The following is a 23,482-nucleotide window of genomic DNA, read 5'->3' as shown; positions in this document are numbered from 1 at the left end:
TAATAGCAAATAAAACTGACTTTCAACCAAAAGTTATCAAAAAATATAAGGAAGAACACTTCATACCCATCAAAGGAAAACTACCAAGATAAACTCTTGATTATGAATATCTATACTCCAAATGCAAGGGCACTCACATTCATAAAAGAAACTTTACTAAAACTCAAAGCATACGTTGCACCTCATATAATACTATAGTGAAACTTCAACACCCCACTCTCATCAATGGACAGATCATGGAAACAGAAAATAAACAGAGACACAGTGAAACTAACAGAAGTTATAAAGCAAATGGATTTAATAGATATCTATAGAACATTTCATCCAAAAGCAAAATAATATACCTTCTTCTTAGCACCTCATGGTACCTTCTCCAAAGTAGACCATAAAATTGGTCAAAAAACAGGCCTGAACAGATACAAGAATATTGAAATAATCCAATGCATCCTGTCAGATCACCACAGAATAATGTTGGTCTTCATTAACAACAAAAACAATAAAAAGCCCACATACAGGAGGAAACTGAAGAATGCTCTTCTCAGTGATAACTTGGTCAAGAAAAAAACAAAGGAAGAAATTAAAGACTTTAGAATTTAAGGAAATTGAAAGCACATCATACCAAAACTTATGGGACACAATGAAAGCAGTGCTAAGAGGAAAACTCATAGCTCTGTGCCCTTTGGTTATACAAATTAGTAAAATCAGAATTGAAAAGGGAGATATAACAACAAAAACCGAAGAAATTATAAAAATCATCAGATTCTAGTACAAAGGCAACAAAACTGGAAAATCTGGATGAAATGGACAATTTTCTAGAGTGATACCAGACACCAAAGTCAAATTAGGATCAGATAAATCATCTAAACAGTCTCATAACCCCTACAGAAATAGCAGCAGTCATTAAAAGTCTCCCCATCAAAAAAAGCCCAGGACCAGATGGTTTTAGTGCAGAATTCTATCAGACCTTCAAAGAAGATCTAATACTAATTTTCTCAAAGTATTCCGCAAAATAGAAACAGAAGGAACACTACCCAAGATTTATATAGTAAAAATGGCCATCTTGATGAAAGTAATCTACAGATTCAATGGAATTGCCATCAAAATTCCAACTCAACTTTTCACAGAGTTAGAAAGAATAATTTGCAAATTCATTTGGAATAACAACAACAACAAAAACCCAGGATGGCAAAAACTATCCTCAATAATAAAAGAACTTCTAGGGGACTCACCATCCCTGAAATCAAGCTGTACAGTGCAATAGTGATAAAAACTGCATGGTATTTGGTACAGAGACAGGCAGAAAGATCAATGGAGTAAATTTGAATACCCAGAAATGAACCCACGCACTTATGGTCACTTGATCTTTGACAATGGATCTAAACTAAACTATTGGAAAACAGACAGCATTTTCAACAACTGTAGGTAGCATGTAGAAGAATTCAAATCGATCCATTTTTATCTCCTTGTTCAAAGCTCAAGTCCAAGGGGATCAGGGACTTCCACATAAAATCAGATACACTGAAACTAATAGAAGAGAAGGTGGGGAAGAGCCTCAAATAAATGGGCACGGGGGAATGTTCCTGAGCACAATATCAATGGATTGTGCTTAAGATCAAGATTGATAAATGGGACCTCATAAAATTGCAAAGTTTCTGTAAAGCAAAGGACACTGTAAATAGGACAAAATGGCAACTAACAGATTGGGAAACGATCTTTACCAATTCTACATCTGATAGAGGGCTAATATCCAATATATACAAAGGAATTAGACTCCAAAAAATCAAATATCCCCATTAAAATGGGCTATAGAGCTAAACAATAATTCTAAACTGAGGAACTGAAATGGCCGAAAAACACCTAAATAAATGTTCAGCATCCTTAGTCATCAGGAAAATGTAAATCAAAACAACTCTGAGATTCTAACTCACTTGAGACAGAATGGGTAAGATCAAAAACTCTTGTGATAGCAGATGCTGTAGAGGATGTAGAGAGAGACACTTCTCTACTGTTGCTGGAGATGGCAAGATGGTATATCTACTCTGGAAATCAGTCTGGAGTTTCCTCAGAAAATTGAACATAATATCTGAGGACCCACCTATACCACTAATGGGCCTATATCCAAAGATGCTCCGACATATAGCAAGGACACATGCTCCATGTTCATAGCAGCCTTATTTATAATAGCCAATGCTGGAAAGAACCCATATATCCTTCAACAAATGAATGGTTACAGAAAATGTGGTACATTTACACAATGGAGTACTACTCAGCTATTAAAAACAATGAACTCATGAAATTCTTAGGCAAATGAATGGAACTAGAAAATATCATTTGGAGTGAGGTAACCCAATCATAAAAGAACAGACATGGTATGCACTCACTGATATGTGGATATTAGCCCAAAATCTTGTAATACCCAAGATACAACTCAAAGGCTACATGAGCTCATGAAGAAGGAAAACCAGTGTGAGTGCTTCAGCCCATAGAAGGAGTAACAAAATACTCAAGGGAGCAAATCGGAGACAAAGTGTGGAGCAGAGACTTAAAGAGGAGCTGTCTGGAGTCTGCCCCACCTGGGGATCCATCCCTTGTGCAGTCACCAAATGCAAACACTGCTCTTGATTTTAGGAAGAACATGTTGGCAGGAGCCTGATAGAGCTTTCACATGAGAAGCTCTGCCAGGGCCTGACATATACAGAGGTAGATGCTTGCAGCCAAACATTGAATTGATCACAGGGCCCCCAATGGATGAGTTAAGAGAGAGGATTAAAGGAGCTGAAGGGGTTTGCGGCCCCATGGGGAGAGTGCCAATACCAACCAACCAGAGCTCTCAGGGTCTAAAAGGCCAGCCTAGTAACACACAGGGCTTCAACTGTATATGTAGTGGAGGACTGCCTTGTTAGGCATCAGTGTGAGAGAAGGGCCTTGGTCCTGTGAATGCTGGATTCTCCAGTGTTGGGGAGTGTGCCGAAATTCGAGGGCCAGGAGGTAGTAGTGGTTGAGTAGGTGGGGCACACCCTCATAGAAGCAGGAGGAGGGGCATTGGGATAGGGGGTTTCAGCAGGGAGAAATGCAGAAAGAGGATAACATCTGAAATGTAAATAAACAATATATCTAAAAAAAATGTTGAAGACAGTTCTACCTACACTCTTTAAGTCTAGGTTAACTTGTAGTTATCCATAGGATGACACAGAATGGATTCTATCTGGATTTCAAGACCTAGTATCATGAGGCTGTGTTCTTGAGATTTTTATTTTGGCATCTTGAGAAGCCATCATGTGAAAACCACAGACTCACAAGCAGATGACAGACTATATGGATCAAAGGCAAACAGGCATAGCTATCTCAGGTGAGCATGTCCTGAAGTAGTTAAGCCCCATGTGAATCTAGCTCACCATAAATACAGGGCTTCAGGGAAAATTTTAAAGCATTGGACAGTAAAGCATGTTTTACGTCACATCCCAGAGAACCATTGTGCTATCATTTACCTACTTTATATTTCAGGTGATTTAAAACCTTTGATTTAAGGTGATTTTGTTACAAAGAAGACTAATTTAATGAGCAGATATGATTGCCCTATATTGAGTGGAAAAACATGTCTGACCTCCTTTGTTGGTTATTGAAGAAGAAGGCAAAAGAATTTAAAGATTTTTTTCTCAGTTTTAGAAGAATATTTTACATAATTTTTCAAATTAGATACATTAAGAGATCATTGTAAATAAATTTACTAAAATGAATTTATTAACACTAATCACACTTTATTAGATACTGTTTGAAAATTAATAAATTTAATAACAATGTTTCAAAATAGTTATTTTACATATTTATAAGAATTAAAGTTTCTATTTGAAGTAAAGGTCACTCTCAGAATATAACCATTCGGTCATTCAAATAACATGGCTTGTGCATTTTCAAAGTTGTTTCATCTCTAGGAAGATATACAGTGCTAATATATTTATCAATCTAAACTCATAATAATAGAACACTTTACCTGCACAAGAGTTTATGAGTGGCAGCAGAATTACAAGTTTCCATAGCAACCTCATCTCCACGTTCGAAGGTCAAAAATTTCTCCCATGCAATCAGCAGGAAAGAAGATTGTATCTTCTAGTCAGTTTGTTAGTAATCTATCTGAAGGAAACAAAATTGACAAACATGAGTATCTTAATATGTATCCAAAATGTTAAGCATTGATTAAAATTATTAAGAGTGTGCTATCAAAATAAATCCATATAAGTGACTACTCAGTTCCTCACATTTCAGGTCACATCTGGATTTATTAAAATAATACATAATTTGATGTACAACATGTGGTTTAAATTATCTATTAATTAGATTTTAAGTCTGTAATTTTAACTTTCAATAATTATGTTCTATCACATACGAACACACATACACACACACACATACACATACATATAGGGTTCATAGAAATCACAGATATTTTGTGTTCTTTAAAATTATTTTGAACATACTCATTATGATTCCTTACCTTTGTTTAAGTTAATAGAACTTAAATCAATATTATTGCAAAATTTCTGTAATAACTCCATTCCCAGTGGTATTATCTTGCAGATAGGAGATGTGCTTTCCCCAAGAGGTTACACCATAATTGTCATTAATTTATTTTGACATTTTAGCTATTCCATGATAAATGAAACCAAGAAAAGGTGCTAGCATGCCCTTTACTTCACAAAAAATTCTAATAAGAGGTTTATGAACACTGATAAACTCATAAAATATTAGAATAACCTTGGTTTAGACTCACATGGGTCATTGTGATAAAACTATTGGACACCAAGTGAAACTTGTAGTGTAGTAGAATCATATTCAAGCTCAAGTAACCTTAGAAAGTGTTTGGATACTATATATAAAATTGAATAATAAAGTTTAAAGTATAAATTCTTAGGAAAATAGTGATCATATTCCATCCTGGAAAAATAAAATATCAGTGTTAAGATATTAATTAAGAGATGAAAATCATAGACAGAATTAGTGCTCAATGCAATAAACATCCCTGAGTTGGTGATGCTGATAATTACCACAAAGTGCTCTGATCTGCTTTACATTTCAGTTTTTGTTACATGTTTGAATATGTATTTATATATTCAGACGTGAATATTCAAATACATCTAAAATCTTTGTTTCAGAGACATTCGATAAAATAGCAACAAAACAAAAACCCAAGCAACAAATGAACACACAACAACAACAACAAGTAGTCTTAGACAGATGGCTCAGCAGTACTGAACGCTGTTGCAGAGGACTCAAGCTCAACTGCCAGCTCCTACTTGGAAACTAACTATCAGAAATCCTAGTTCTGATATGCCTGTCCAATAGTACAGAAGGTACAGCTAACCGGCTACCAAAAAGATTAATGAAAAAAATAGATACCCCCACAAAGCCAGGCCCAACCATAAATACGATGAATAACAATTTACATCCAGGGAAGAGAAATCTCCCTGAGAATCCCCTTCTTTTTTCTTTCCAGGTAAAAATGAATCACCCGTGTTGCCTGCTGTTAGAAGTTCTAATCCAGATGTGCCAGAAGCCAAGACCCTCGCCCTTACCCTCACCCCTACCTTTCCCCACCTGCACAATGTCCCTGAAGCTTGGCAACTGCAAGATCCTGCTTGGCAACTGCAGATAGACTCAAAGCAGTGTACCATATCTTCTGAAGAATAGCAGGGAGACCATAACTCAGGCAGTGTACCATATCTTCTGAGGAATAGCAGGATGCGGTCCTCCTCGCCCCCACGAATAACTAGGACCCGCCGGTCAGGTCAAGTGGCACCCAGATGTGGGGCTTGAGGCACGGACCCCTCCAGACGGACCCTCATTGAGAGGACATGCGCACGACATCAAGATTGAGTGAAACAGAGATCGTCGCCTGCAACCTGTCGTCCTCGGAACCAGGTTGATTCTGCCATCAAGAAGACGGTTGAAGTTCATTACCATCAGGTGAAAATTGAAGAGGATCCAGAATTGACTCCGCAGGAGACTGACACAGCTGCCAGCTCCCCTGCCTCCCCCTATGGTCAACCCCTAGACTTCCACGCCCTCCAGAAGGGTTCCTGGTATGCCTGGCTTTGCCCTCGTTTCTCTTGCTTGAGAGCTTGGCCTCTTGATCACTCCAACAAAAATTGGCTTTTTCCTAAACCAAGGGCGCCCTTGATATGGCCGCTAACATTGGGGAGCCTTCCTTTATGACAATATTACACCCCAAACTGACAAATTGTTGGTAACTTGAACATTTACAAGGGACTAGGATGGCTGTGAGTTAGCCCAATGACGGGATTATTGTAGGTCCACTTCCCAGGGGCCCACCCAATGCAGCCGAAAAGGAGTACGTGGTGCTGGGAGTGGGTGCAGCCTACATGGCCTAAGACAGTACTCTCACCCTCCTTTCACCCACCTCGGGGTCCCTTGACGTTGCCCATCGTCGACAGCCTAAAGCCTTCGACCATCGTTGTGGCTCATCTCACATCAATGTTTTGGGGTTGTGAACTTGTCTAAGACCCCCCATAATTAGACATCCAAATTCAAAATTCACATAGTTGGGATTGATCATAAGACGCCTTCTCTAACTAAACAGAGAAGGGGGAGATGCCAGAAGCCAGGACTCTCGCCCTTACCCTCACCCCCTACCTTTCTCCACCTGCACAATGTCTCCTGAAGCTTGGCAACTGCAAGATCCTGCTTGGCAACTGCAGATAGACTCAACGCAGTGTACCATATCTTCTGAAGAATAGCAGGAAGACCATAACTCAAGCAATGTACCATATCTTCTGAAGAATAGCAAGTAGATCATATTTCAAGGCAGTGTACCGTATAGACCATGACATGTTTCAAGGCACAGGCCAAGAAGATTCTGTACTTTTCCACCACCTGGTCCCTCTTACCCCCTACCCTTGTAAAACATGCTATAAAAAAGCATTTCATGTTCAAACAAAAAAAAGACATTAGAAAAAAGTAGAAAAAAAAAGAAATCCTAGTTCCAGGAATCCCGATGTTTAACCCTCTTCTGGCTTCTATGGGAAATATGTGGAGATGTGGCATAGCCATACTTTCAGGTAAAAACGTATATACCCATATAGGTACACTTGAGATGTATCCTATGGGCAAGATCCAATCCCTGACACTGTTAATGACACTCTATTATACTGGTAGACAGGATCCTAGTATAACAATCCTCTGAGATGCTCCAACAAGCAGCTGACTAAAACAGATTAAAAGATCCACAGACAAACATTAGTTAGAGCACTGGAAGTCTTGTCAAAGTGTTGGGGGAAGGATTGTGGAACCTGGAGGGATAGGGACTCCATAAGAAGACAAACAGAGTCATTGACCTGGACTCTTAGGGAATCCCAGAGACTGAACCACCAACTGAAGAACAAACAAAGGCTGGACATTGGCCACTGCACATATGCAGCAGATGTGTAGCTTGGTCTTCATGAAAGTCCCCCAACAACTGGTGTTGAGACTTTCTCTGAATCTGTTGCCTCTCTGGGGATCCTGTTCCTCTAACTGGGCTGCCTTGTCTGACCTCACTGGGAGAGGACATACCTAGTCTTGTAGTGACTTGTGATGTCAGGGTGAATGGTACCCAAGAGTACCTCATACTTCTCAGAGGTGGAGAGGAGAGAGGGGTGGAGTAAGGGGCCCTAAGAGAGGAAGGACTGGGAGGAGAAGGGAGGTGCAATCACGATATAAAATGAATAAATAAATAAATAATAGAATGCAAACATGCAAAAAAAGAAAATGGGAAAAAATACAATAAAAATAAAATATGGCAAATGTAAACAAAACCCAAAAAACTCAACAGAAATAAAAAGCAAGTCACAAAAAGCATAATTAGTAAGAGTAAGATAATTATTCCTGAGATACAGAATGTGACTGCTGCAGCATTCATGAGCATCACCAGGTAAAGTGTGCATGGAAGATGCATTTAAGCTTCAGGGAAGAGCCAGGGTCTGAGTAGAGAATGATGGCAGGACTTAAAGGAAAGTGAACAGTGCCAAGGCACAGGTTGAATTTGTAAAGTCATGAACGATGTCCAAAATTATAGACAAAAGAATAATGGGCTAAGGAAGGGGGATAAATGCTCTTTTTGAGGATTTAGTACTGATTTAATTCAAATCTCTGCTACTCCAAAAACTACAGTATTAGGGAGAATAAATGGTATAATTATTTAGATGAACTGTATTCTATTTTTATAACCTCAAAAGGAATGATTTTTTTAAATCTACATTAGCAGATTTGAAGATAAAGTAAAGTTTACCTCTATCTAAATCTTGTTCCTCAAACCATTTTTTCTACCTACTAGAATAGTAACTTCATTTTTAAAAATACAACAAAGAATTTATCCTATTTTGATGGTCTTCGAAAACTTTGAATTACTTTCCCTCTCATTTCCAACTTCCTTGGAATAATATTCAAAGTCATATAAATTTGGAATCTTCCCTTTCCTTCTGCTTTATTTACAAATTTGGCCATGACAACAATCTGTTTCCTAATCACTACACATACACCATCTATTCATTGTAAAGCCATTGTTTGATTTATATATAATTTCCCCCAGAGTCTATATATTCCTTAAAATCTGCACACTAATGGCAAAGCATATTTTCCTGTTTTCCTTGCACAATATCTGTATTCTCAAATGTCATGACAGAATTATTAATAGTACTTCTTTCTCCCAAAAGTCAAAGTTTACAAGATAAATTATATGGTCCACTTATTTCATGGATATTCATTATTTCTCCTACCAGACTCTCTCATCTTCTTTTCATGATTTAAGCTATGTGGATGTCTCTAGAGAAGCACAACTCCTTATGTTCCCTGAGTTTACAGAATTGTAACAGTATTGTCTCTGCCTCTTAGTTTCAGGAATCCATTTCATTTGCTGCAGCATGTGTTAAAGGGAAATACACACACCTTAACATTGAAATCAGTAACAATCAAAGTCAAAGCATAATATTTCCACCATTAAAACTCAATTAGGCAACCCCATAGGAAGACCAGCAGTCTCAACTAACCCGGGCCCCTGTGATCTTTTGAGCACTGAGCCAACAACCAGGCTGTTCTGAGGTCCTCAAAACATACACAGCAGAACACTGCCTGGTCTGGCCTCAGAGAGAGAAGAGAGGTCTAACCCTTGAGAGATTGGAGGCACTAGAGAATGACAAGGCCTGGCAGGGGAGGGGACATCCTCTTGGAGACAGGGGGAGGAAGAATGGGATGATGAACTGTGGGAGGGCAGACAGGGAGTGGGACAATGACTGGATTGTAAAAAATAAAGTAAATAATAATTTAAAAAACCTCAAATTTCTTAATCTCATGTAAAATACTATCTCACAAGTGTTACTATGACCTAGTCTCAAGTTGCTAACAGCCCACAGTTTCCAATTTTAGGAATTTCTTCTAACACTATGCAATGTTCATTTCCCTCAAAAATCTTGAAGTGTGTTATAAAGGATATAAAATTAACTGTCAAAGCCCTACCTGCATGTAAGTATCTCCCCAAAATAGCTCCCTCTTTTTTCAACAACTCCAGTATACAAGGCTTCCATGATACCAGCAGAATCTAGACTCCCCTGATTACTAGTTATGCATGTTGCCTCCTATTGTTCTAGGTTCCTGTTTTCTTTGTCCTGAATATAACCTTGCATTTGCTGCTGTGATTCACAGATTTGCTTTTCATACTTCCATCATTATAGAAATTCACCCTTCTATCCAAACAATCTACAGTAATACCTGAAATCAGAGAATCATAAAATAGCCAACCATGCCTGTTCTCATAGAAATTTATAATGCTTGAGCCACGAAAAGGATTATTTTGCCTAATCTTGTTCATGATATATGGTGTCTACTGATATTACACCACACTAGTTTCTTTACTCTTCATTTTCAAATTATAATAAATTTCCTTCAAATTATAACAATTTTCCATATAGAAGTAGAAAATTCTGTTCTGATGTATAGCTATATATTTACCATAGGCACCATGATAAAGACAGTTTTCATACTTTAACTTTAATGTTAAATACTACGGATACCATTTCTATGGTGATTTCTAAGTGAGCAGGAGAGAAAGCATAGGTGTTGTTGAAAATATCCGAGGTATGTAACTGGTATTTGAGCAGCTTAGCACTCACTAAAAGGGCTGGTTTAACTGTGAAACCCTTGGTTTTTTGTTCTTAATTGTGGACTCCAAAAATTGAAGAATTTGGCATAGAAATCATCTTTAAATTTCTTCTATCTTTTGTAGAGCTGCTTAATTCACATTCAGTGTATAATTTCATGGCAAATGCTGTCCTTTTCCATCTGATTACTTATCAGCATATGGTAATGAGGGCAAAGCCCAATAGACATTTTATTTATTATTGATTTATGAAGCCAGCCTAAGTATTTATGCATCTTTTGCCTTTGGTAAAAGTTACGTTTGTAAACGTTAAGATTGTTCAAGGATCAAGAAAATGTTCTATATCAAGCTATCTGGCTAGCAAAACTCTGGTATTTATTTACTCACAGCACCTGGGGTGGAAATATGCACTGTATAAAATGTATGCTGGTCAGTGGCCGGAAAGGCAATCATATGTTTCTAGGACCTTGAGATTACTTAAGGCCAAAGCAGTGAAGAAAGAAAGGTTACAATACAAACTTAACTTACAACAACTTCTAGAGTTTTAAAAAGTTTTATAAATGTGTCACCAGCATCCTATTTCAGGTGAGGGTTATAGGCCATGCAATCTTTTAAATGGTATTTTGGATCAAAGAAGTAGGTGCCTCGGTTCATAACCTGACTGCTAAGGTTATTGTTCTATTATTACAAGATGAACTTTGTGGCCCTAGACTATGTGTGTTCACTTTTTCTCTCACAGAATTTCTTAATGTCAGTTTTCAATGTTTCAAACACTTTTTAAAAAGAGTATGGATGACAATCCCTTTCTTATAATAAAAAAATCAATCTTTGAGAATTCTCATATACATGTAATTTTGGTAACCAACCTTTCTCAAAACAACTTGCAGTAAATTGGACCTTTGAAATATCAAAGTTAGTGTGAGTATTCATGATTTTCTGATAAGACAATCATTTTCCCAAATAATGGAATGTTGTACACTGAGTGTACATGAAATACTATATAAATATTTACACAGTGTATATATTTGAATTCATATTATCTATCTATCTATCTATATCTATCTATCTATCTATCTATCTATCTAATCTATCTATCCTCTCTCTCTCTCTCTCTCTCTCTCTCTCTCTTTCCATGTGTGTGTGTGTGTGTGTGTGTGTTTGTATGTGTGTACACATTTATATATTACCATCCTGGAGATCATTAATGACTCTCAAGTTAACATAATCCAGAATCATTGAAGTGACAAGCCTCTGGACATGTCTGTGAAGAATTAATGATTAAGTTATTTGCACTGTGTAGATCTACCCTAAATATCAGTGGTACTAATTCTTGCCTGAGGTCTTTGATTGCATCAAAAGGAGAAAATTAGCAAAGAATGAGAATTTATCTCTTGGCTACTTGAGACACTGACACCATGTGGTGATATGATGTGATCAGCTACCTGACAAATATCTCACCATGTCTTTGCTCCCTAAATATGTAAACCAAAATAAACCTTTCTATCCTTATGTTCTGTTTGTCTCACATTTTGTCACAGCAATGTGTAAATTACCTAATACATGTTACGCTGACTAACACACTCTACAATCCATCTCCTGCTAAACAAATAAAGAGCACTTGAAACCACTGTGCCTGTTTATGTATGCATAGTCTATATCAATACATAGAGTAGAATAGTAGTCCATTTGCCCTGGCTTACAAAGCTAACAGTATTTACTGGCTGACCTTTTATGGCTTTGAAACTTAGAGAAACTTCTTTGCAGATGCCTGGGATAATGCAATCTGAACTATACAATACCTTTAGCCGGAAAGAGTTCACTCAGTACCAAGATTACAGAACTGAATTTATCTAAATTTATATAGACGGTCAAAACGAAAATATCACATGTCAAATAGAAAAAAAAACCCTGGATCCCAAATCTTCGGTAACTACAGAATTTGAATTCTGCCTTTATCTAACATCTTCTAACCATGTGTTCTAGACCTGCTTCTGATCCCCAAAGGTATATGAAAGAACAACTAGGAAACTATTTTTATCAAAAAGAATCACAGCCAGTACAAGTTTGACTTACCTCAGACAATCCTAAAAGCTTCTTTAGGTGGCTCAAAATAGTTACTTTATTTTCTTTAAAGATAAACTATCTGTCCTTTGCTTCTAAATTTAACAATCAGCCCCTAAACTGTCAGGAATAAATATTAACATCAAATGTTTACTTGACAGAGTAAGGACTTGGGGAATCAAGTGATATTATTACTACCATGTAAACTGGTTTACTCAGCAGGCATGGGAAATAATGAGAGTTATCACATTTATAGAGAAAGTACCTCTTTTTATCTATCATAAGAGAATTTTTCAGTTTTTCTGTTTCCTCAGAAAACTAGGGATATTTGCTTGACTAAAATGCCAGTGTGCGTGTATATATGCACAGTTTGAAATGAGCCTTTCGTGGGGCGGGGCTCAAAAACTATTGTCAGTACATAATTACTGAAGTTAGCAAGCTACAGAGAATGCTAAAGATAACCTGTATTATTGAATTTCAAGACTGGCAGCTATAGTAGAGAAAGAAGAAATTAGTCAGTTCTCTTAGACAGTATTGATAAGACAAACTTGGATGATAGAAAATTATGGGATATAACATATTTGGGAATCTTCATGTCAAATAAACATTACATCTTTTTCTTAAATCAGATGAACTTCCTGAAATGTTTTTGTCACAGAGGGAGTAGGGGAAAAAAAACCACATAACAGGAACTTCCATCAAGTAGTTTTGGTTATTGCTCTCCCTTAGTTTAACGTAATAGAATAGCCAAAGGAGGTCTGTTTCTTCAAAACATTAGCTACCTTCTCTTTCCAATCATGACTCATCTGTACCTTCTGAGTTTGTCAAGAAACCGCTGTTGTGGAAGCATGGCGACAAGTGGATGTTATTCTTTCTCTATCTATAGAAACCATGTTTAAAATTAATGAATTTCCTAACAGAGATCAAGGTGTTTTTTCAGCTGCTTTGTTCATAGTCAGAACCAATGCGCTCAGTGCTAATTGCCCTTTTGTTTTTAATTGACTGGTTAATTAACTGTATCAAATAAATTAAAGATCCCATTTCACTTTCTTCAGGTGGCTCTACTGTTTTATGTCAGTGTAATAAACCTCTATGGTCAGTAGCTATGAGAAGATTTTAAATAATTTTTACAACAATCTTTCAAGCTTGGCATTCACGGAGTTATTTACTATCAACTTAAATCAAAATAAATTCAAGTGAAATGTTTATGATTTGAAAAAAAACTGGTTTTGGCTGGGAAGTCCTACTTGCCATCAAGTCAAGCAAAGTAGCAATTATTCTATCAGTATGAATTATTCTATCATTTTCTTTGTTTTCAGAATATAAGCTCTCATTTACGATAATTGTTATGATAAGTTCACAAAATAGGCAACCTTAATAGACGATGGATTAAAAGATCACTATGATGAAGCCCTTGTAACACCATAATAAAACATGGCTTCCTTTGGAAAGGTAGGATCATAGGCTAAGTGGATAGCAGTATAAAATAAACACAAATGCAATTGTTCTAGAAGTAAATGACCTCTACATTTTATTTTATGCTTGCTTTCATAGTTTCGTTTTGTTTTATTGTTTCTGAGACAGGACTTTGAGATATAACACAAGGTTGCTTTGAACTCATAATTCCTTTGCTTCAACTTTGCAAATGCTGCACTGATTTCTAGTTAATTTTGCCTGTTTTCAAATTAGAGAAAGAAAGCTGGAGGACCAGCTCAGGCATTAACACAGTCTCTCTCACAAGCTCAGCATAGTTTCTAGAGGCAATAGAAACTTGCTGAAAGAGTCCAATGTGAGAAAATTGGCAATGGCACTGAAAAAAAAACCTTCCCAATGAATTTTAAACCTAAAGGCACTTCTGTATACAGATGACAAGGGCAGACATTTCACTTGCTTAGCTGAAGAAACAGAAGCCTGCAGGATACCAATTGTTTCCACAATTTAGTTCAGGATTGAGAAGAAGCTCCAGGCCTTAAAGTCACATGGGTTCTCCCATTTTTTGTCCCCTTCTTGATCTGTGACAATGGGTGTATCTTCTAAACTCGGCTGCAGATTTTGTGTGTGCCTGCATTTATACCTACAAAATAGAGGTAAATGCTGCACGTATTCTTTGGAATTCACATTACTCATGATAGGAAAATAAAGGTGAGGAATGCAACTGGCATTGGGAGGATTACAACATTCATTCTTCATTCATAAAATCAAGTAATAAGAAACACCAGCATCTTAAACTTTAATAGCTGTAGCCAAAAGGAACAAAACTTGTCATAGTCTTGTGATATCTTACATGTAGGAGAGATGCAGTCGTGTTTATCTGATTCATTTATTCAGTTGCACACTTGTGTTTTGTGTCCTGTGTTTGCAGGATGGATTATTAGATAGAACTGGGCACATTACATATGATGATAGAATCCTATATCAGAGCAATGGACACAGTGAAGAAAGACTGGAAGCAGTCCCAATTTGGACCATAAATTATTTTTATGTACTTTAGAAAAAGTATACCCTGAAGTGAGTAGCTAATTTAATTTTGCACGTTGTTGTTAAAAATGGAACAGGAAATTGATAATTCTGCTTCTCAATAATGAAGGGGATATTAAAAGGAATAGGAAAACTTACTGATGGTAAGGAGAGATTGGATTTCTTCTTCTGTAAGTTTATTTCACTGGTGCTCTATTTTCATTTCTAAACTGTGATACACAGTACGGACTACAGAAATCCATGGACATTCTCTGCTACAAAGAAAGTTCATGGCCAACTTTGGCTACATGAGACCCTGTCTCAAGAAACAAACAAACAAAAACAAAAACAAAATCAAGTATAAAGACAATCAAAGAAAAGGGATAGTGCTCAAATAAAATCATTATTGATAACATATGAGAGACAAAATTAATCCATTTGAACATTATATGAAGCCGTCTACTAAAGATGAGTCTGGAGATATTTCTAGTGATAAGCTTAATCAGATTCAATATTTGATAAAATTTTCATAGATGGAATTATTGAATATTAGGAAAAATAAATACCTAAACTGAAAAGAATGACAGAGATGAGCACACATTCAGGCATAGATAATATGTGAATTCATCTAAAGGAGGAAACAGATGTTTTCTTTTTAGTTTTATTGCTTATTCATTAATTCCAATTAACAAATAAACAAGAACACTTTTAGTAAGGTTCTAATAAAAGACATGTGTGCTGAACACTTTATTTTCCTTGGGTGAAGTTATAAACAGATTTATATTGATTATAATATAAGAGATGTAAGGAAAATATTTCATATTTTATGTGTTTAAGAAAAGTCAAAAGAGTATATTAATTTTTTCTATATTTCTTGCCTTTCCATTTCTTGTATTTAAAATTAAATACAATTTTAAAAAGCAGAGTTGCAGAAAGTGAAACTACTAATAAAACTAACTTGATATTATTTAGGTGAAATACTAGAAAATCTTGTGATTAGACCTAATAATATGTCATATTTGAACTTACTTAGAGTGCAAGTAAGTTGAACATCAGTAGTTTATCAAAAAATATCATTTTTAAAAAGTAAAAACCACAAATTGCCCTAGAGTGTTAGGGCAATATTCATAGTTTCCTTACCTTTTGAAATAATTATTCATGTCATTATGTCCACTAATGAAGAATGGTGGACAAAACAAGGGAGGTTAGCCTGCCTTTTTTTCCCCATAATTTTATGATCAGGTATGGGTTTGTACTCTGTTTTCAACATCTGCTTTAAAACTTTGACAAATTGAAACACTCTCTTGGGAGGTAGAGCCAGGATGACAGAGTGGCTTGGAGCCATGAGTTATGAGGGTCAGTGGAAAGAAATGAGTATGTTTAGCCTGGGGAAGTGAGGATTTCACAGACAGAGGAGAGTCATCTTCAAATATTTGAAGTGCTGTCTTGTGGAAGAAGGATTAAACTTATTATTTGTGTCTCAGGAGAGCAGAACTGAGACCAAAGGGTGGACACTTCAGAGCAGCAAATCTCGGCTTAATAGCAGCCCTGAGCATTTTAACAAGTAGAATGTTTAGCCAGTGGTCAAGTGAACCAGCTGTGAAACCTAGACATTCGGGGACATATACATACTTAGTAGGTCTGGGACTTTAGAGAAAGGCAATCAGACTGAATGTATTTGGGTGTTGTTTTGAATATAATGTGAATCTGCTCATAGGATTTAGAAACATCAATTGAGTACATGCATAAGAAAGTTCAAAGAAAAACTTCTCTCTCTAATATAACTTGTTATAGTATAATATTAATGATAAGAAGTATATACTAGATAGATGACTGTCACCATTTCTGGGATACGTTTGAGAGTCTTTCTAATCCAGTAGAAATTTAAACAAGATGTCATTTGTCTTTATAAACCAGGAATGTTTTGTGTTTATGTATAAAAGCAGCAAGCTGAAAAATCGTCTAACCATGGGTCCTTCACTGCTATTTGTAGAGTTATATTCATCAACGTGTATTTAAAATTTAGAAAAACCCCACATAAATGTGAATATAGCAACTTCACTTTATCAGTCTCTTAATACAGTATCATTGGGTCCAAATATGCATAATGCTCAATCCCAAACAACATAGAACTAAAATCAACTGGTTAGTCCAAATTGATATAGCCAGCCTATATAACTACAGACTCGGAAAGCAATCAATTAAGGGATTAACCAGCTCTTCAACACCATTGTAATGTATAGACTGAGGGAACAGCCTACAGTGTAACAGGGTCCATTTTATTTTACTCTGTCCCAGAACCCATTATAATGGCCATCTCTGAGCTGCATCAGCTGGATAAAAATTCTATACACTGATGACTTTAGTAGTACATTAAGGGAGAGAAAACTAAGACAGTGGAAGCAAGAGGAAAAATTTAAACTAAATCAACAGGCTAAGAATTACAATAGATCTTATTGAAAGTGAAGATTCACAGATATATAGATTATATTTGTTACAGTACTATACAAGGCTTACAATTATTATTTTAATTTTATGGATGAAGAGATGAGAATGGGAGATGCTTAGTAACCTGGCATACTAGGAAGGAGAAAGAAAACCCATCTCATTGACCAATATCACCCAACCCAATGATTACGTTTACAATGGCTAATAGGGCAGACTTCATAATTTTACCCAAAACATACTGTATGGAATTTAAGAAGACATAGATTCTCTTAATAATGTGCTGAATTAAAACTTCCTTTGGTGTAAATAGCCTAGATGAGTGCAAAACTATTACAGATGGGACTGGGCAAGATTCCCACAGCTGCTTTTGGGACTTGAATGATGTATCATGACATCAGACATTATACAAACACATGCTTAAATATAACTCACTGGTTCCCTTCCTGGGGAATTTCTCACTTCCCTTTCCATATTTCTAGATATTCAAAAACTGTTAGTATTCACGGGTCTTTTTATTTCTTCTTTTTCTTTCTCTTCTTTCCTTCCTTCCTTCCTTCCTTCCTTCCTTCCTTCCTTCCTTCCTTCCTTCCTTCCTTCCTTTCTTCCTGTCTTTTTAATAGCTTCTTGGCTTTTAGACACAATTAGATAAATTTGATGATTTGCTTTAGAATGAAAAATTGAAATGAAATAAATATCTATAAATGTATAAAACAATGTAACTCAAAGACATTCATTGAGAAACATACACACACAAGTATATATGCATGTAGGAGTATGCACAGACACAGGCATGCACATACACACAGAGACACACACACATAGCTGTGCAGCTGCGCATTATGAAAAGAAAATAAAAAATAAGCCGCAGGTCACACATAGGAAAAATGTGTAGTAATTCCATCCTGCTCCTGTCGCCTGAAGTTTCTGCTCACCAGCTCGTGGACAATTGGACCTTTACCTTCTGTTCCACCAGTCTGTACATTATTAAGTGCACCATAGTAGCCCTGACCTTACCAAAACTGGAGTTGTTTCAAGAGGAAAATGTAGTTGTCAATCAGCAGCCATGCTGTAAAATCCTGGGAAATTCCTTTGCTGCCGAGTTGTCAGCTACTCAAATGACATAGACTCAGTCCTTGATTGGCTGATAGAAATGGTGGCTGATTGAATAGGAAGAGAGTTGTGAGAAGTCACTTTGGAAAGAAGGAGCAAAGTGCAATTGATATCAGAGTGTCACACTAAAATGGCCTTTCCTTTCTATATCCTAGAGTAAGGAGTGCTGTGAAAAGAAAGTTGGGAGGAAAGATCTGTGGTTGCATAGCAGTCATTCTTGGGAGGGTTTGGGTGGCTGTATGTGTGTGTAAAGAGCCTAATTCTTTGGCAGAGCCACCACTTTATTCTCACAGCTCACTGTTCAATAGGTAAAAAATGCACTGTGACCCTAAGCTTGTGTGAACAGGGTCTTGACATTGTCAGTCCAATTCGTTCAGAGGGAAATGGAGAGGGGGCAAGAGTTAGTGACTCACAGACTCTGGGGCCATCCCATGAACACGGGTCATCTCCAAGCTGTCAACACGTATTTGTCTCTCTAGAAATCCTTTCTAGTTTTTCTAGTAACATAATAATTGTACAAAGTCATGTAGCTTAAGCCCTGTTGCCCTGGATTCTATCAGTGTAAAATCAAGTGAAGACTGCACAGAGTGGAGGGAATGGCTTTATTTGGCTATCTTGAGATCTCCCACTGGCTTCACTTAAACCCAGTCTTTGCCTCTTAAGAGGTAAGGGACTTCGTAGCAGCGTTTACCTTCTTCAGTGGGAATAAGTACTATCTACTACTATTACTACTATTATCTATGGTATTTAATACTAACCAATCTTATGTAAAGTAAAAGGCTGTATTGAAGATGCTTCTGATTCAGCTCATTTTGCTCCCTCTTCCAGGTATTCTCAAACTGTGGCATCTTTTCCAAAGATATCAATAGGACTCCGGAGGCATTGCCTGCCTTGGCATTGCCGGCCTTGGCCTTGGTGCCTCCTTGGCTGCCCTGTAGCCTGGTACACAAGCTGAGAAGAATAGACTGCCTGCTGAGCTTGCCTTGAGACATCTCTGGCCTGCAATTAAGTGTGGATTCCTATCACCTCCAGCAGGATGGTTTCTGCTCACCCCCAGCGCTCACCCCCAGCAGGCTGAAGCAAGAAGGAACTCTGGAGGTGGGGGTGGGTTATCCCCTTTAAATTAGAAGCTGAACATTAAAGCATTGAGCCTCGATCAGAAACCTTTGTCCTGGCTGCATCTCTTTCCGCCCTCCTCCCATTCCCAGCCTCTGTTTCAGGTGAACCCGGTCGACTGTGGCCGATGGCCCTCAACAGATAGCAATCTTATTCCAAAAAGATTTATATTATACCTCCATTTAATTGAGTTAATTTTAATAATGGAATGAGTAGAATATTCATGGTATGTATACTTTTCACAATATATTTTATGGCCATTTTCATGACCTTCTACATACATGTCTTCTGTACACAGAAGATATTAAGCTATAAGAATTCAATTAATGGATGGATGACTAAAAAATATTTGAATTTTTGCTCTTATTTTCTGGGTAACAGAAAACTAGAAAGGTAATGTCAGAGACTTTTGTTTTAAATAAAGAAGAGAAATGATGATACTTAACCAGGGCTCACTGCCATCAAGCAAGTATGATTCAAATGGTATAGAATAGAAAAATAAGTGAATGAAGAACAATAGAACTCTTTTACACTACAATGACATCAAACAGGAAGGTCATCTCTATGTATCTACACACAAATATGTACATGTGTCTGTATGTATTACAGAATGTCTTTCAGTCAAGGACTATTTGCTTATGTAAGAGAGGTCCTATAAAGATACGATAAAGATGAGTATTTTAATCATGTATTAACATCACTTGTATCATAATTTTATCACAGAATGACTTACCCATATGTTTGTGGCAATTCTAATGTGCATAAACTACTTTGCTTCCCTTTGAATAAGAGTAGAGCATGTATCATCATGTACACTACATGATACTTAACAGGGGTTATAAATGACTGCTTCTGTACTTTCTGTTCTACATATCTGATTATTATCTCAGAGTATACTTCTCCTTAGAGCTTCACACATCCTATGTTTATTGCATTTCTTGATTAAACAACAAAGCTGTGTAGGCTGATTGAACTGGACTACTGTGTGTTTTGTATGAGAAAACTCCATATTGTTTGCATAATGACATAACCTCCAAGTAACACATTTTTCAGAACATGTCATCATTGCAGGGCAGTATGTAACTATGGATATGTTTTAGCCTGCATGCTTAGCACAGCATCAACTGATCTGTAAATTTCCTGCAGTGATTTCTATCTGTATGTGAAGCTCCAGGATGATAAACGTGGACTCCCAAATGTAAAGTCACACTTGGCTACACACCATTTTGTCACTAGAAGGTCCATAACCTGCACCACCTGGCCATGTCTGAGTGTCTCTGCTATAAGCATGAACAATATAAACTTGAAAACATATTGATCACACTGCAAGATGCTATCCCTGCTTGCCTGTGGAAGTTTAATCACAGCTGCACCATTCAGAAACATCAGGCTCAACTCACCTGTCAATGCCCAGAGCTTATTAGTTTTTCAGAGGATGTATGCGTATAAATAAACTAAATGCATATAGAAAAGCACATATATCTCTTCATTCTAAATCATTTCCCTTCACTCTACCTGACATACACCCCCCGAGGTCCAGGCCAGAGTGGTATTTTTGACACAACACTGTTCTGATTTGTCTATTGCCTACTGGGGTCCTGCCTTTCAAATATCTATTGTGAACTTTCTCATGAATGCCAATGATTTATGGCTACATTGTTATCCTTCTAAATTTTCCTCCCCCAGGCACTCCAAATACCAGGTGAATACTTTGAAGATATCCATAATAAAATGAATAGCAATTACTTGTAATAGAGGAGAGAAAGGCAAAGGGCATTTTTATTGGTTCTGGAAAGATTTAACTACATTGATATAGCATTGAATAAAACACCCCATAATTTCTAGACTATGATAAATGGCCACCTCTGTCTCAGCTCTGTCCCTGGAGGTTCTCGGGTGCTAACTGCTGCAGAGCACACCCTTGTCACACAGATAAGTCAGTCTCCATTCATTCTTGCATGTTAACTTTACTACATTCCCTGAACATTGAGTACTTTATTCACTCCCAATTCAAATCAAAATAAGGGTTTAATGTGTTCCCTTGTCTTCCGGGGCTAATCTCCCTTCAATGAACACTCATGTTCCCATTAACTCAAGGAGAACAATCCCCTAAACAGCCTTTGAGTTAGAAACCGAACAACTAATTGTTCTTTGGGAAACTTGCACACTGAGCCTGCTGCATCAATGAGAACCTCCCTTTGTGTACAACAGGGTATGAGACATGACTTCATGTGGCTATTCATGGATAATTAACATCCTATCTGTTTCTGAGCTCACATGTTACATTTCTAGACTACATATCGCAATGCTCACTGTGCCCTTAAGACCTACCATTTACAGGAGAAACACAATGACATCCACAATGCCAGAAACTTCTAATAAAAAGGAGATATCAGTGTAACCCTTAGTAAGAGCAATCTCCATGGACAACCTCATATTTCACCTTTTAAGTCAAGGGGCCAAGCTTTGAGCTGAAAGAGGTTTTAGTTCCATTTCTAGTCTTTATTCCATTTTTTACTTTAATATTTATATTCAAAGACTTTCTAGAGATAAAGAAATAAGTTCTATTTTAAAAAGTGATTCATTTTCTCAACTGTTAACTGAACTTTATTTGTAATTTTCTGGGTAGCTTGGGAGAAGATGATGTGATTCTTTTGTGGAAGCATGAAAACAGAGACTGAGCTATACATATGCTAGCAAATGAGTTGGATATATTCAAGAATGCCTACCTAGATGAGATAACTTAAGTAACATCATTGTTGTTAATGTAAATTTTCTGCTCCCATAGGCTTAGACTAAAATATTTGCACACAAGTCCTTTGGCTAGGTGGCTTAGTAGATGACTCAAGACAATGAACTCACACAGGTTTTGTGATTATACCCAGTCGTGGTGTGATCCAACAGTTCTTAGTCCCTCAGGCGACCACTCAGTGACAAGGCAAATTGAAACAGTTATATCTGTAGAGAGGCTTAGAAGGAGGGTATTCATCAGTTCTCAGTACAGTATTGATTGATACCTGCTTTGGGAGTATAAAAAGATTGGTAATTTTGGTTTATTTTGTATACATAAAAGCATGTCTTCAAGGCCAGAAAATAGCACAGAATTAGAAAAAATTTTTATACTTCAAGACTGCAATAGAGAGTTCTAGCTAGATGAGTGAATATAGTAAGAGATTTGCTGGGGCAAAACAGCTCTAAATATATCAGCCATCTGCCATATTTGACACAGATTTGCAGACAGATCTCAAAATACAGTAGTGACCTCCATATAAACATTGCCCTTGTGGAAATCTAGATGACCAACTAATCTGCTTATCAATCTTCTAGTTTTATAATTGTTTGCTTCACTAAATTATTTAAATTAACTGAATTTAATATAGAATGATGAGATTTCAAATAGAAAAATCTATATTTTTCTGAACCACAAGAGTAACAGACAAACACACCAGAGACAGATCTCTGGCCTCCACCCACATGTCAAAACATATGTGTATATACATAGAAACATAAACTCGCATTCACATGTATATAAGTAATAAAAAGTAACTATACATGTATATGTATAATCAATAGTAAATTTGTTTATGAATATTTTGGTAAGCAGTTTAAAGAAAAAAAATTAATCTAGCCTAATCATCTGATGATTATTTTGAACAAAGTGGTCTAAACCATTAAATCTATTGTTACTGATATCTCTGTAGAAATCTATATCAAACACCAATGCATGTAAATTTAACTGTCTTATATCCTTAGCAATTGTCCTATGGAAAGTGTCACTTATTGATACAAACTTATTGAGATCAAGGGAGAAATATTTATAGAAGATTATACAAGGAAATAGGTTTTCACAGTTTATTATTTTACTAAATTTTAAAGTACTCATGAGAATATGATTATTATTATTTAAAAGTGTTCAATGACCACATTAAAAGGTTATTTGAATTATGTCACAAAATTAAGTGTACCTCCATATTTTTTTTTAAACTGGGACTACCTTCAAGACATCACTTTTTGTGAACCTTTCTTCTGACCTAGAACTCACTATTTGGTGAAGGTGGCTCAGAAGAGATGGTTAAGGAACCGCATGTCTCGGCTTCCCAAGTTCTAGAGTTATAGGTACAGGAATTCACTCATAGCTATGCATAC

General features: G+C 36.7%; 1 protein-coding gene across 3 annotated transcripts in view; it reads right to left on the bottom strand.

Annotated features, from left to right (window-relative positions):
* The window catches only part of LOC114625675 (contactin-6), a 358,006-nt gene that overhangs the window by 285,043 nt on the left and 49,481 nt on the right, over positions 1-23,482 (bottom strand). Inside the window, exon 2 of one of the 3 annotated variants that reach the window (XM_028773029.1) lies at positions 3,992-4,131. The exons of the other annotated variants lie outside the window; for them this stretch is intronic. Within the exon in view, the coding sequence (XP_028628862.1) occupies positions 3,992-4,046 (55 nt within the window). The 5' untranslated portion in view covers positions 4,047-4,131. The remainder of the gene's footprint in view (positions 1-3,991; positions 4,132-23,482) is intronic. 3 annotated transcript variants of the gene reach the window in all.

This window comes from Grammomys surdaster, unplaced genomic scaffold (genome assembly GCF_004785775.1).
Source record: "Grammomys surdaster isolate TR1022 unplaced genomic scaffold, NIH_TR_1.0 220, whole genome shotgun sequence".
Lineage (NCBI taxonomy): Eukaryota > Metazoa > Chordata > Mammalia > Rodentia > Muridae > Grammomys > Grammomys surdaster.
This window is presented reverse-complemented; position numbering and strand designations above follow the sequence as displayed.